Source organism: Grammomys surdaster, unplaced genomic scaffold, assembly GCF_004785775.1.
Source record: "Grammomys surdaster isolate TR1022 unplaced genomic scaffold, NIH_TR_1.0 125979, whole genome shotgun sequence".
Classification (NCBI taxonomy): Eukaryota; Metazoa; Chordata; class Mammalia; order Rodentia; family Muridae; genus Grammomys; species Grammomys surdaster.
Window position 1 is genome coordinate 2,364,355 of NW_021620795.1, and position 15,173 is coordinate 2,379,527.

The 15,173-nt window shown below is 45.3% G+C and overlaps 1 protein-coding gene across 3 annotated transcripts in view; it reads left to right on the top strand.

Moving 5' to 3' along the window:
• Window positions 1-15,173, top strand: part of Arhgef3 (Rho guanine nucleotide exchange factor 3) — a 287,557-nt gene that overhangs the window by 117,350 nt on the left and 155,034 nt on the right. Inside the window, exon 1 of one of the 3 annotated variants that reach the window (XM_028754053.1) lies at window positions 1,739-1,760. The exons of 1 other annotated variant lie outside the window; for it this stretch is intronic. In XM_028754053.1, coding sequence (XP_028609886.1) covers window positions 1,749-1,760 — 12 coding nt within the window. In that variant the 5' untranslated portion in view covers window positions 1,739-1,748. Of the gene's footprint in view, window positions 1-1,738; window positions 1,761-3,401; window positions 3,558-15,173 lie in introns of those variants that run through there. One more of the 3 variants, XM_028754051.1, reaches the window with a different exon arrangement.

Sequence of the window (15,173 nt, forward strand, 5' to 3'; positions counted from 1 at the left end):
GGGGCAGGAAGTGTGTGTGTGTGTGTGTGTGTGTATGTATACATTGTGCATGTGGTATGTGTGTGTATGTATGTATATGTGCGTATATGTGTGTGTGGTGTGTGTATATGTGGGGTGTGTGTGTGTGTGTACTGCAGGTGTTCAAAAGGATTCCTCCGGACTGACCTGTACCACCTAGGCCCTGTGCTGAAGGGAAGCTCATATTACTTTTTTGAGTTTCAGGTTCTTTTGTTGTTGTTATTTTAAAAACTTCAAAGTAGAATATCATAATAAAATTAAGGCCTTCTTTCACAAAGTTGTGAGGACCATCTAGACAAAAAATACATGATGAGGGCTCATGTTAAAACATCAACCATTGGTAGTCACAATGTAATATCACAGTATTCATGGTTCATAACGCATTAATATCCTCCACAAGTACACCGTGAGCTAAGTGCCCAGCATTGGCAGCAGTGAGTATGGATAAGCGTAAAGTAACATTTCAACACTTCACATGTGCACAGTGCCCATCGCTGGAGGCTGGTGGAGCAGTACAGAAGTATTCTCTAGCAAGATGCTGAAATGCATTATGACGTGGGAAGGTGCCCTCCCTAGTTGTCAAGAAAAAGGCCTGTGTGCTTGCATTTCACCAATGTCATTGTCTTTTTAGAAAAGAAAGGGGCAGAGGCAAAGACCTTGTTACACCGAGAAGCTCAGGGGTGTCTCAGTACCAGGAGTGTCTCCGTACCAGGAAAAATCTGGCCCTTGGGTCAGATCTAGCCAGCACTGTGCTGTATGCCCTGTATGGTACAATGATGAAGAGTAACCAGAACTTAAAACTTTGGAGATCTATCTCTCTCTCTCTCTCTCTCTCTCTCTCTCTCTCTCTCTCTCCCCCCCCCCCCCAATAAAAGATCTGGAATTTTAGGCTTTAAAAAAAGAAACCTAGAAAAAAAAAAAAAAAAAAAAAAAAAAAAAAGAAACCTAGAATGTCTGGTCAGCTTGGGCTGTAGCTTCTTGGGTTCCCCAGAGCAGGGACTGAATGAAGACGAACCTCTTCAGTGGGCCCAGAGCTCACTGGCCTTTTTCTTTGGGTATTTTACCCCCTCTCCCATCCTCCCATCCCGAAGGCACTGGTGTTGGTGAGTCCAGGTCTCCCTCTGGCTTTAATCCCATTACCTCTGGCAAAGAGGGTTATGGCAGGGTCCTTGGAAACATGCATTTTTCTTTTTACTTTCTATTTTCTGTGCTGCTTGGCTGTGCTTCATTGATAGATTGCTTGTAAACTTGAAAAACATACTCTGCAGCCCCTCAGAGTCCAGTAGCAAGACCTCCAAGTTCCTTTAAGAACTCATGTGTGCAGCTCAAAATGAGTGTCACAGGGCAGCGACTTCAGGGCATTTTCCTCTTGCAGCACTCTTTACAGACCCATTTTGTTCCTGGAGTTCGTACTCCTGTCAGAGTGGGAACACCTGAAGAGGAAATGGCTGTGCTCTGGCCTTTCCGTGCCCTTGTCCCTGCCAGGGCATCTGTAGGCTTCCTTCTCTCCCTCCTTCCCTCCTCCCTGACCCTACCTGCTTTAGGGCCTAGTCAGGCTCACCTGTTCCTAGAAATGCTGTAACCCACTGCTTTTGGTCCTCTTGCTCTTCCCCATTCTCAGTAGCTGCAAGCTTGATTGAGTCAGCCTAAGTTAGTTGATGTGAGTGGTCCATCCCTCCACTGAAGTGAGCCAAACCGGAGTGTGCTCCGTCAGCTCAGATTTCCCTCAGATGTCCACCAAGGTAAGGCTGGTCTTGGTGAATGGAGCTCTTGGAAGTGGCTTTCTCCCAGGCTTAAAGAATGTTCCAGGAGTTCTCAGAGGATTACCATTCATTCTTTAGCTGGGCTGCCGCCTGAGAAGGTTGTTGAGGGGCCTGTGCAAATGTGGGGTTCTTCCTGTGTGGGTTTGGAGCAAAAATCCTTCTTGTGAGGTGTTAAGCCTGGGGAAGGAGGATTCCAAGGACCATCCATCTGACAACACCATTTGGTGAACACATATTCACCTGGGTGCCAGCCCCGAGGTGACTCAGTCTTGTCTTTCAGGCCTTTAGAGTGATTTCACTTCCTTCTTTCTTCAAACAAGTGCAACCTCTCATCCTCCCTGAAGTAAGAGGAGCCTGTCAGAGTCGCCCCTGGGCACAGCCAAGTGTTTGGGCTGCTTTCCAGGCACCTTGGGGTCCCACACTTCCCCGCTATGGCCTGAGTTTTCTGTTTTTTCTTTTTCTTTTTGTCCAGCCCACTCTTCCTAGATGCCTGTGTTCCTCTCTCTGAGAGCTCTTCTAAAACTTTGTCCGCATGAAAATTATTTTCTGGAGCTCAGTTTGTGTGTGTGTGTGTGTGTGTGTGTGTGTGTGTATTGTGTATACATTTTCCTGGCAGCATGAATGGTACTAGCCTTTCTCGTTATATCCTGAAGTTAGATCAGTGTCTTGTTCAAATGAACCAGCTCTCTATGCTGGTCCTCTGACCTCATGCTAGGATGAGAAAGATGAGCACTTGTCAAAATCTGTGCATTTGAGAGACAGTATCTGGAAAGCTTGACTTGCATCTTTGTAGCTAAACATTTCATTTACAAAGATCTTTATGAATAAATTCTTAAACAAACAAACAAACAAACAAAAACCCCAAGAACTTCACAGGAGCCAGGTCTCCTTGGGCTTGAGACCAACAACCCTGCATAGAGAGTGACCGAGACGGTTTACTATGTTCTTCCAGACAGTGTAGGTCACTGTGATACTGTCTACTTTACCTAAGGGAGTATAGATCTTGTAAAAAGCAGGGAACTGGGTGTGTATCCCACTGAGACCGCCAGTTCATAAATGAGAAATGCTAGCCCCGAGTTAAACCATGAGAAGAGCAAGAAGAAAAACCAAAAGGAAGGTCTCCATCAGTAGCTATTTTTAAAAGGCATTGGAGGGAAGATGCCAGATTCACTCAAGTAAAAAGAAAGCAACGGATGGGTGTTGGTTAAATCGTGGTTACCCTTAAATCGTGGTTCTGTATGTGCTCTGTGTCTTAGGCAGGACGTGAAGTTCAAAGGAGACCATTGATTTCTTTGTACCCAAAGCTGGCCTATCCCTCCTAGTGGCGCTTCCTCCTCTCTATTTCACTCAAGTGTTTAAATATATAGAGCTCCACATGGGAGGCAGTACATCCCAAGGGCTGCTGGGACATCTCTCATGTCTCTAGGCAGGGACCCAGTAAGCACAGCTTGCTTCTAAATGACTGGAGATGGGTCCGCTTTTGAATGCCAAAGCCAAGAGTGCTTAAAAGAGCAGCTGTAACAGGGAAGGAAACTACAGGACTACGGAGGGAGCCCTGGGCTGGAGCTCTCAGCTTCTGACACTTGTAACGGATGGCCCCTGTCACTTCCTGTCATGCAACTTAAGTGGTGGGGAGGAGTTCCCTCAGGGAAACCATGCTCACACAGCTCAGAGCGTCCTGTCCACCAGGCTCTGCTGCAGTTAGCAGCTAGGGAGTTGGGGTGGATGAGGTCGGAGCGCCCCATGGTGTGGTGCTGTTTCTTTCTCCGTGCACAGGTAAGTTCCTTGTTGTTCTGGAGCAGGGGATAGGTGCTCTCAGCTCTCACCCAAGCCTCCACTGGGTGCCAGAACCTGAGGTGTGGGAGGCTGTGGAGGTCTTGTCGTTACTCAAGTTGATATGCACTGAGCTGCTATTAAAAAAGCAACAAACAAACACAAGCAACAACAAAAAACTCTGGATGATGGAACCAGGTTCCTTTCTCTTGAGGCTTGAATCAAACTGTGTGTGGTGATTAGGACAGCTGCCTGCTGTGTGTATGTGTGTGTTCGTGCGTGTGCCTGTGCACACACACTAGGTAGCATTGCATCACTGCCATCACCTCCCAAGCAGCTATGATTGGAGGAAAGCAAGTGGCGGGCTGGTCCCCCTCTGTTCTATGACGCTAATGGTTTTTACAGGAGACCCACATCAACTAATGGGAAGACGGAGAAGGATACACCTCCTCTCTCTTCTGGTGGTGATAGCTCTAGGTGGGCTTCCAGGGCCATCTTCTCTTCTCTGGACTGGAGAATGGTTAAACTCAGTCTGGAAGCTCATTAAGTTTGGAGCTACTCTTGTAGGATTCCCTGAGGTAACTCTGGTGTTTAGATGGTGCTTATCACTGGACAGATGAAGCCAGACTGGTGCAAGTGGGGATTCCAGATTCTCCTTCAGTATGCTGGAGCGCAGCTCATGTTGTTTGGGAGTGAGCAGCTGGAAATAGTTTGTTTCTGGGTTGAAGGATGGTTAAGAGTTCCGAAGCTTCCTCTCCCGTGTCTTTTGATGATTTTTTTGGGGTATGTGTAGACGTTTTAGAGGAGCCAGAACCTCCTTTAAAGGAAAACCCCTCGCTTGTCCCAGTCTCACCAGAATTACATCCTCAGACCAATAAGTGCAGTCCTGGTAGATGACAGCTAGCATTCTTCTTTATGTCTTGGCAGTATGTACATGTGTGTATGTGTGTGTGTGCATGTGTACATGTGTGTCTGTGTATCTGTGTGTGTTTGTGTGTCTGTATGTTTGCATATGTGTGTATATGTGCATTTGCATATTTCTATGTGTGTGTGTACATATATGTGTCTCTGTATATGTGTGTGTGTTTATATGTATGTGTATGTCTCTGAGTATGCATGTGTATATGTATGTCTGTGTTTGTGACACTGTGTCTGTGTGTGTATATGTGTGTGTTTATATGTATGTGTATGTCTCTGAGTATGCATGTGTATATGTATGTCTGTGTTTGTGACACTGTGTCTGTGTGTGTATATGTGTGTGTATATGTATGTATGTGTGTGTGGTCAACATCAGGTGTCTTCCTCAATCACTAACTGCTTTTTTAAAGTCTGTATTTGTTATTACTGTGTGTGTGAATAGCATGCATGAAGGCATTCTTGCACAACTCACCGTGGAGGTGGAAGGACAATTTTATGGAGTTGATTCTCTCATTTCTTTGTTGACTCTGGGGATCAAAGTCAGGTCATCAGGCTTGTCTTTTGCTTTATCCTCTGAGCCATCTCACTAGTCCCCCAACCAACCCCCCACCAACCGTATCTCTTTTGAGACATGGTCTCTCGCTGACCTGGAGCTGGCCAGTTTGAGTACAGTGATGGGGCAGCAAACCCCCAGTCCCTGCTCCACCATCTCTCTGTACTCACAGGCGTGGGTACCACCGTGCTGAGGATTTATGGGGGTGAAGGAGATTCAAACTCAGGCCTGCATCTCAAAGAACAGCTTTGCTACCTGAGTCATTGTCCTGTGATTTTGACTGCTCTAAGGATTTGGCAAGTTGAGTCAAACAGGAGTTTCTCTTCTTGTTACTGACTTGTTTCAGACAACGTCCTCAGGGTTAATCCACCATCAAACATGTGTCACAATTCTCTCCCTTGAGGCTGAGTAGTATTGTGTATGTGTATGTGTACATTTTGCGCACCCGTTCATCCTGCACTGAACCCTGGTTTACTAACATATTTTAGCATTGTGAACAGTGTTATCTCAAACATAAATGTACAAATAGATCTTTAAAACCCTCCCTTCACTTTCTCAGGGTCTGTACCCCAATGTGGAATCTCTGGGTCACAATTACGAGTGTTTCAGGAGACACTGTAGTTTCCCACAGCATCTGTGATTCTCTCCATCTTGCTGGAAGCACATGAGGATCCCAGTCTCTCTACAGCTTTGCCAACACTTACTATTTTCTGTTTTTATTTTTGTTATGTGTTTCTTTTTGTGTTCATCTAATGCTGGTGATATGGATGTTTTCATATACATTGTTGGCCATTTATATATCTACAGAGAAACATCTCAAGTTTGGTACCTATTTTTGAATCAGGGTGTTTGATTTTTGTTGTTGAATTTAGTAATTCTTTCTGTATTCTGATTATTTATCCCTTACTATATATGTGATGTGTTATATTTTCTCCCATATTATGGTTTCTTTTTAATTCTACTGATATTATATAAACATGTATTTTTAATCCCGTCATATGACTTGGGTAATTTCACTCTCCTCCAACTCACTGCACCAGCTATTTGCTTGCTTAACAAAGAATAATTTTTGAGCCTTTGAGATGTGGAAATTGACATTTAGAGGTGTTACATATAAATCAGCACAATGATATCAATGTAGAAGAGGCAATAGCACTTATATTGCTAGCTTATGAAGTCACTGTAGCACTGGAGGGATTTGCTACTATTGTTTCCATTTTGCAGATGGTAAAACTGAGGTTTAGAAAAGTTGATTTTTCTAAAGTCTGTTAACTGGTAAGAAAAATCAAGTTTCATACATAGGCTGAATGGATGCAGAAATGACATCCTTAGGCATCTGGCAGCCTGTGGCGGCTATAATGCTGGGGCCCTGCCCAGTCTCCTGCCATGTACAGTGTTTGAAGGACTTTCTCTTCGGTCCTTCTGTCAACTTGTCCATTTTGGTGGTCTGGTGGGGTTCAATGACCCGAGGAAGAGCATTCATGACAAGTCACTTTCTCTGTGGCTCTGTTTACTCACCTGTCAAATATTTGTTTCCAGACTCATTTCAGCTCTGATGTGAAATCTGAGGCATGCAAATATGTTGTATCAAAGTAAAAACTAGATTTTTGGGGTTTTATTTGGGGGGTGGGGTGGGGTGGGGGGAGGGTGGGTTTTTGAGACAGCATTTCTCTGTGCAGCCCTGGCTGTCCTGGAACTCACTCTGTAGACCAGGCTGGCCTCAAACTCAGAAATCCGCCTGCCTCTGCCTCCCAAGTGCTGGGATTAAAGGTGTGCACCACCACCACCCAGCCAAAAAAACTAGTTTTTATGTCTATCTCAGATAAGTTTTTTTAAAGCCAGGGGGTGATGGCGCATGTTTTTAATCTGAACACTTGGGGGGGGGGGCGGGGGACAGGGCAGATAGATCTCTGAGTTCGAGGCCTATAAAGCAAACTCCAAAGGACAGGCAGGGCAACTTGAAAAACAAACAAAAAGGTGTTTTTAGGATATCTACTTGAATCAAAATGTGGTAGGCTAGGTAATTGCTTTTGGAAATACTATAGCATAAATTTTAATTAATTTTTTAAATTTCTTATCTCTGACAGTTTCCAGAAAAGGCTCTGAGAAGCTGTGATCATCAATGGGAGGGAGAAGAGGGATGAACCCTTTAAAGAACTTACCAGCTTAACTTAGATCTGATCAAACTAGTCCTGTATCTGTGGAGAGCCCAGGGCCGGTGGGGTATGAAAGTTAAGGGCACGAGCTTTGGAACCAGACCCGAGTGAGTTTGAGGCCCAGCTTTGCCTTAGTAGCTATGTGTTCTGATGCCTCTCTGAATCTAATTTCTGAAGATGAAATGAAAATAATGATGTCCACCTTCATGGGGTGTCCTGAGAAACAACTGAAATAGGTCATGAGGTGCCAAGCAGGGCCAGCGCCCAGCCAGTGTCACCAGGTCCCATGCCACACTAGCTAGGATGTGTGCGTGGCTACCAGAGAAGTGACAGATTTTACCCTGGGTCTCAGCGCAGAGGCCAAGAAGAAGCAATACTGCTAAAGGAGGCTCTGCAATATGCAGTATGCAGCCACCAGCTTCTAAAGGCCCCGAGGTAAATGCCATCTTGGCTTGTTTTTGAAGAGTGGGGTGAGGCAGCATATTCCATGCAGGACTTTATTTAAAACCCCTCTTCTAGCTTTCCCAGGACTGGACATGGGGGGGGGCACAGGAGGACAAGGACATTCAGAGCTGGTTCTGAGACAGCCTTCCCGCTAGAGCACTGAACCGTGTGACTCACAAGAGACACAGTCAGGGTGGTGACCAACACTGTCTGCTGGGACAGAAACAATGGGTGGCTTTAGGACCTAAATATAGATGGTATGGATGTCACTTAGGGAAACAGGTTCCCGGTGCTGGCTGGGTGGGCAGCGCTCTCAGGAAGCGCTCAGGAAGCAGGTCCTGGCTCTGATCCCTTGCTCTGTCCATCCTGGTCTCTAAATAAGGTTATCCGTGCTCTGGCCTCTCTGCCTCCGCAGTGGGCCTGCCTCAGCACGCTGTCTAGCTCATTTTCCCATTTCTTCCCTGCCAGTCCAACAGCCTCTTTCTCACCCCCAAAAGGTCCCACGTGTCCCCTGCCATTGGCTCTTGTGTTCCCTCACTCCTTCTGGTCTAGCAGGACAGAGCTCTGGGTCTGGAGTTTGGAGGTCATCAGGTTTCAGACTGTGCAGTTACCATCGGGTGCTGCTAACTTCCCTGGCCCCCACCTCTCCTTTGAAGGCAGTAGAATCATGGCTGTTAAGGTTGTGGATCCTTTGAGCTGCACCGATGGCTCAACAGTTAATAGCACTGGCTGCTCTTCCAGAAGACCGGCTCTCACACCCACATGGTGACTCACAACCCTCTGTAACCCCAGCTCCAGAGTCTCCGACCCCCTTTTCTAGATTCCACAGGTATTGTATGCATGTTGTACATAGGAATATATAGGCAACACATCTATACACATAAAAATTTTAGAATGTATATTTTTAAGAGCTAAAAAATAATCTGGATCCTGGAGTGGACACCTTGACTTCAAATACTTACTACTCCATACATTGTGGACTGTGCAACCTTCTGCTCTCCAGGCCTCAGTTGCTTCACCTGCCGAATGGGCACAAGGGTCATTCCTATCTTGTGGATTATATAGTTAGTAAAATCAGTCTGAAGCCTTTGAAAGGCTTCACGTGAGCATGCTCACGTGACCCATGACTGTGATCTGGAGGGAAGAGAAACTTGAACTGGGTTCATGTCCCTCCAAAGCCACCCTTGTTTTCCTGCATCTGAACGTGACCTAGACAGTAATTTTTCACATACTGTTTTTTAAGTTGTCTTGTTTTCTTTTTCTTTTTATTGTTGTTGCTTTGTTTTGCCTTCTAGTTTTGTGTTTTACTTTGTTCTTAAACCTTACCTTTGTCAAATAACTTAATAGTCCTGAATCACAGCTCAGCCATTTCTTTGTTAAGAAGCATTATGATGAATAGAGATGGGCACATGCCATGCGCTCAGTGGTGATTCTACAACACTCTGGGATCCATGTCATACACTTCAGTGGCCTCCCAACTTCTGAGGTCCAGGTTGCTCCCTGCTGTGGGGAAGAGCTCAGGGACACTCTGGCCACCACCTCTTGCTCTGTCCTCCTGTTTTTTATTCTATTTATTTATTTATTTTTATTTTTGGGGGGGGTTCGAGACAAGGTTTCTCTGTGTAGCCCTGGCTGTCCTGGAACTCACTCTGTAGACCAGGCTGGCCTCGAACTCAGAAATCCACCTGCCTCTGCCTCCCAAGTGCTGGGATCAAAGGTGTACGCCACCACTGCCCAGCTATCCTCCCGCTTTCTGAATAACTTCATTCCTGTTCTGGCTTTTCTTCATGCCTAGCGTGATCATCTCAGCAAGCTGCTTGGCCCATCTCCCCACCTCTTCACTGCTGGTCCTGTTGCTCTCCTTCCTTTTCTTCCACAGGCCCCACCTGTCCCCCTGACATTGACTGTGAATATTAACTCTGCTTACTTCATGGGAATGAACAATCAGCCCAGTTCTGATCCATCAGCCCCACCCCCATACTCCTTGAGAATCAGCTTGGTTCTTGCTTGTACCAGGTGCTCAGATGACCACATGTTCATCTTTGTGGCCCCTGCTGTCTTCCTTGAATGAGCCATTACCAGACTGGAGAGGAAGCAACAAGAAAGCCACAAAATGACCCAGTTCATAAAACCTCACCTTCTTCTTGAGATGTAACAGTGAGATCAGAGTCACTCCATTCAGTTTATGTTGAGTAACAATCATCCCCAAACTCTGAAGCAGACAGACACAGTCTTTATTCTCCTTCTCACAGGCAGGCTGGCTAGGAGTCTACCCCATGAGGGGTCACATCTGCATTCTTCTCTTGTCCAGAGGAGCAAGCAGAGATGTACTGTATCTTTTAAGGTCTATCCTGGTCTCCTTTCCAGTTGTTGTAACAAAATACCCTGATAAAAGCAACATGGAGAGAGAGGGTTCATTCTTGCTCACAGCTCAGGCAATGGTCCATGACTGAAGGAAAATCAAGGTGGCAAGGACTTGAAACAGCTAGTCACATCCACAGTCAAAACCACAGAGAGAATGCATACATGCTTGTATTCACCTTACTTTCTCCTTTTTAATAAAGTCCTGGACCCAAGCCCAGAGGATGGTGCCACCCACAGTGGGCTATATCTTCCTACCTGTTACTGTAATCAAGACAGTCTCCCAGTAGACACACCACAGGTCAGCCTGATTTAGATAGTCCTTCAATGAGACTCCCTTTCCAGGTGATTCTAGACTATATCAAGTTGACAATTAAAATTGGCCCTCCCAATGTGTAAGCCTGGAATTGTCCCTTCCACTCATTGGCTAGAGCAAGTCACAGGCCGAAGCTGAGGGATGACAGTTACCATTGCTGAGCCTACATGTATTGATGTCTGTGTAGAGCTTTCTGCTGTACTGGGGTGAGGATAAATTATGCAGATGATGAGAATATCTAACCAAACCTGACATGTCTCAGACCTCAATAACTATGTGACAGATCCCAGCCTGTGGGGACTTCTTGAGACCTAGCGATGAGCATTTCTCAGGGTGTGCTCCACTTGCTGGGCCATGTCCTCATTGGGCAAATACAAAGATGCCATCCAGACCAGCCTGCAGCATGCTTATCATGTCCTAATGCAAGAAAGGAGTGGTTGGCCAAGTTCTGGGGTCTGGGACACAGGTAGGGAGAAGAGGATTGTGACATGTCTCAGTGCCATGAGCACAGGGGCACATGGGGGAGAGGCAGGGTTTGCTCCTGGGCAACTCGGGTGTAGAACTCCCAGGCATGTGTTGTGGGCTGTTCTGGGTGTTAACTCTTCAAGTACCCACATGTAGTGAGGATTTAGCAGGGTACCTGGCCTGTCACAGTCTCTCTAAATCACCAGCCCTCTGTCCCCCATGAGGCCTCACTCGCCCTTGGGTGTTCTCCACGGAAAATTGCACACAATTATGAGCACTTCCACCCTGAGGGAAGAACTCCCTCCGCTCCAGTGATTCACCACCCATCCACTCTCTTTCCTTCTGTCTCTGAAGAAATCTGTCCAGCGGAAGAAAAGGTATTTTAGGAGTCAGTGCTGAGGTCAGGTTCAGAGCCTAATTTATATCGACTGCCCAGGGGTATTTTCCAAATGAGGCAGGCAATGAGGGTGAAGAGGGTTGGTGAGACCTCATTTGTATGTACAGAAGGTCCAGACTCACCCATTAAATGAGGTAGGAAAACTCATCTCAACAAGTCTTAGTTGACTGGTTACACAACAGATAGGCTAGTTCCCGTGCCCACAGGCACACAGACATCAACGACAACAACAATAACAACAACTACAACTACTACAACTGCTTTTCCCCAAGTATGTGATTTATCCTTAAATGGAATTAAATCTTTAAAAAAGCTTTTACAAACGTGTGTGTGTGTGTGTGATAAATATGTGTGCCTGTGCACTTGTATACACACCATGGAGCATGTAGGGACATCAGGGGACAACTTTTGGGAGTTAGTTCTCTTCTTCAGCCATGTGGGTCCTGGATTCGTTTTCCCAGCCCATGAAGTTAGATCTGACTATCATTTTGGAGAACAGTGCCTGATCTGAACTATTGACTTCAGGGATCATGCTCCAAAAATGAATTTTTTGTCCTTTCCTTTCCCAAGTCAAAGGCACAGATAACAGAAACATGAACCGTCTCTGAACTGCACAGCCCTCATGTTGTGAGAACCTTAGGGTAGAGCCTGTCTCCTCCTCTGGTTTCTGCTTTTCCCATGTCTCTCTCTCCTCACCTGAAGCTGTATACAGAGCTGGCTGAGCTGGGACCTGTGTGGAAGCCAGTTTAAGCCCAGGGTGAGGGTAGAGAGGGGATGGAGCGGGGATGGACCGCCCTGCAGAGTCCTGGTGATCGAATTTGGAGCCTTCTTGTGCTCCTTTCGAAGGCCTTTCACTTTGTTTTCTGGTGAATTGTTCTCACAAGCACCAGGAAGTCAGTTCCTGCCAGGAATCAGCTTCTTCCTGTGGCCACCCAGGTTGGGAGGGTGTTGGCTTGCTGCTGGCTGAATTCTCGGCCAGCAGAATCCCGAGGCCCTTTCCTTTTCCTTTCTCAGCTCAGCCTCTCTTTAGGGAACAGGGGAGAGCATAGGAGAAAAGGATCCTAAGAGTCTGTTTTACCTCACAGCTGTATGGATTGCAGTAATTCCCTTGAAAAGGGGGACATGCTCCTGAACCATGTGTCCCTGGGTGTGCTGTGCACTGTGGCACCAAGACAACACAGACTACATGTGTAATTCTACATTTTCTACTAGCCAGGTTAAGAGAAGTGAAACCAAAAAAGAAACTAATTTTCATAATATTCAATATACCTAAATAGTAGCATTTCAACATATTAATTGCTATCTAATTATATTTTTTGATTTATTTTAAAAGTATATTAATTTTTTAATATTTAAAATATATTTTATTTATTAAATAATTTATATAATTATATCAATTATACATAAATATATTAATTATATAATTATATATAAATCATATAGTTTAATCATTGTTTTATATAATATAGTTATTATATATGATATTACATTACCATATTAAATATGCATTTTTTAACACTATGTCTTTCAAATATACAGGTCAACTGAAACGTTTCAAATGTCTGGTCAGTGGACACGGGCCACAGCTGCCAGTCCAGGTTTAGTGTGGGACTACCTGGAGAACCTGTCCTGTCTCACATGGAGGGCAGTGGCCACAGGTGTGGCAATGACCATTTGAAATCGGCTAGTGCAGCTGAGGAGCTGGGCTCATCTTTTTTTCTTCATTATACTGGATTAAATTGTAGATCTGAATGGCTGTGTGTACTTCCTGGCTACTGTTCAGTACAGCAGAAATCTAGAAGTTTCACCTCAGAAAAATGTCAATTTAAATCTGACCAAACTCTCATTTCTCACTTTGAGCCTTGGTGGGGATTTTAAATATAAACCACCTTGTGGATGAGCATGGCAGGCTGGCCTGTACTTGGCCAGCAGGAATATGAATTGTAAGTGGACTCTTCTAGTTCAGTCTGGCAGGGCTGAGCACTTAGCCTTGATATTACTGCTGCAGTCTGTCTTGCACAGGGACTAACCATGTAGAACATCTTCTGTAGCCACAAACATGTCAGCTAGTGCAGACTTCAGTAACTAAGTGCATTAGAAATATGCTTTGTTGGGCAGGGCATGGTGGCTCTTGCCTTTAATCCCAGCACTCAGGAGGCAGAGGGCATGTAGGTCTCTGAGTTCAAGGCCAGCCTGGTCTACAGAGTGAATTCCAGGATAGCCAAGGCTACACGGAGAAACCCTGTCTCAAAAAAACCAATGTGTGTGTGTGTGTGTGTGTGTGTGTATGATTTGCAGCTACTGAAGAGATGAAGCCATTTGCATTTGTGTTGGCTTGATGGTTTGTTGGCATGGAAGTTTTTCAAGATGGAGTAGAAAGGTTGCCACTGGATAAAATGCTTGCGTCTTTATGCTGAAGCAACTCTGGAAAAATTTGGAAGGAAGTCATTGCAGAGGTTGTCTCCCTGCAGACAAGGAGAACAGGACAGCTGGGATAGGAGAGTGGTGTCCCTGTCATTGTATGCTATGTATTACAGCTGAATCCCATGCATTTGCCAAAACAGTATGGCTTACACCTGTAATCTCAGAGGCAGAGGATTGGGCAATCAAGAGTTCAAGGCCAGCCTGGACTACGTGAAACCATGTCACCCTTTCCCCTTGGGTGGGTGGGGACCCGAAATGATTAACAAAAAAAAAAGCTCCAACACCCCTATGCATTTGTATTACCTATTAAAAAAATAAAAGTCTAAAAATATACAAGGAGAAAAGTTTGAGTGACTCAGGGAGAGTTTCTAAACTAGGATCCACAGACTGAGTCATAAAAGATGCACAGGAGGCCTAGCAGGAGGAAGGCTGTGGCTAAGGCACGAGTGTGTGGTAGGTTCCATGATAAGTCATAGGTGTCACTGTAGACACCCAGTGGTGACAGATTTTAGACACAAGCCTGATTGGGTAGATGGCAGATTGAAGTCCTTGAATCATAGATGATTTGAAGTGGAAGCAACGTGTTTATATTTGTGAGAATGAGAGCTAGGCAGGACAGTGAGAAACAGCTCTGAGGTTGCTAGGGACTGCAGAACCCTAGAGCAGTGGCACTCAACCTTCCTCACGCTGCGGCTCTTTGATACATTAAGTTGTTTTGTTGCTACTTTGTAACTGTAATCTTGCTACTGTTATGAATCATAATGTACATATCTGACATGCAGGATATCTGATTTGTAACCATTGTGACAGGGTCCTTCACCCCCCCCACATACACACACACAGACTGAGAACCACTGCCCTGGAGGACAGTAACTCAGGGCTAACTGTAAAGCAGGCTTTCTTCCTGTGTATTGGCCAGAATGAAATGCTCCAGGGGATGAACCCAGGAGCAGGTCTGTGAACCCAGCATCTTTTTACAGGTCAGGCAGAAAGGAGAGTTGGCTGTACACAAAATGAGCACAATACAGTTAAATTGTATTAAAGTCTGTTAGATAGGCAGGTCAATACCTCATTCATTGGAAGCAGGGGTGTTTTTTTGAGTTTCTGACCTTTCCTTTCTCATAGAGAAAGGGACTCACTGTCTTGGGTTGGCCTTCAATGCCTGATTCCTCAGTGTAGTGATGATGATGATAGTGGTGGAGGTTGTGGTGGTGATGATGATGATTTGATGATGATGATTTGATGGTGATGATGATGATGGCTTTGATTTTCTGGTCCTTCTGCTTCACTCTCTAAGTGTTGGGATTCCATCGCTGCCCAGGTTTATTTAGTGCTAGGTATGAGATCTTTCAGCTTTGTGCAAGTGGGTCAAAGGCTCTGCCCACTGAACTACATTCCACTGTGGATAGATGTTATCCACATAAACAAAAGTTCATCAGGGGCTCCCAGTAAGTTTTATAAGTATAAAGAGGTCATGAGTCATAAAAAAAATAAATAAATAAAAATCAAGACCTCTGGTCTGGAAGCAGGGAAGCCCTGTGTGTGTGTTAGGTCACAGTGCTGGAACTGACGTGTATTGTACATG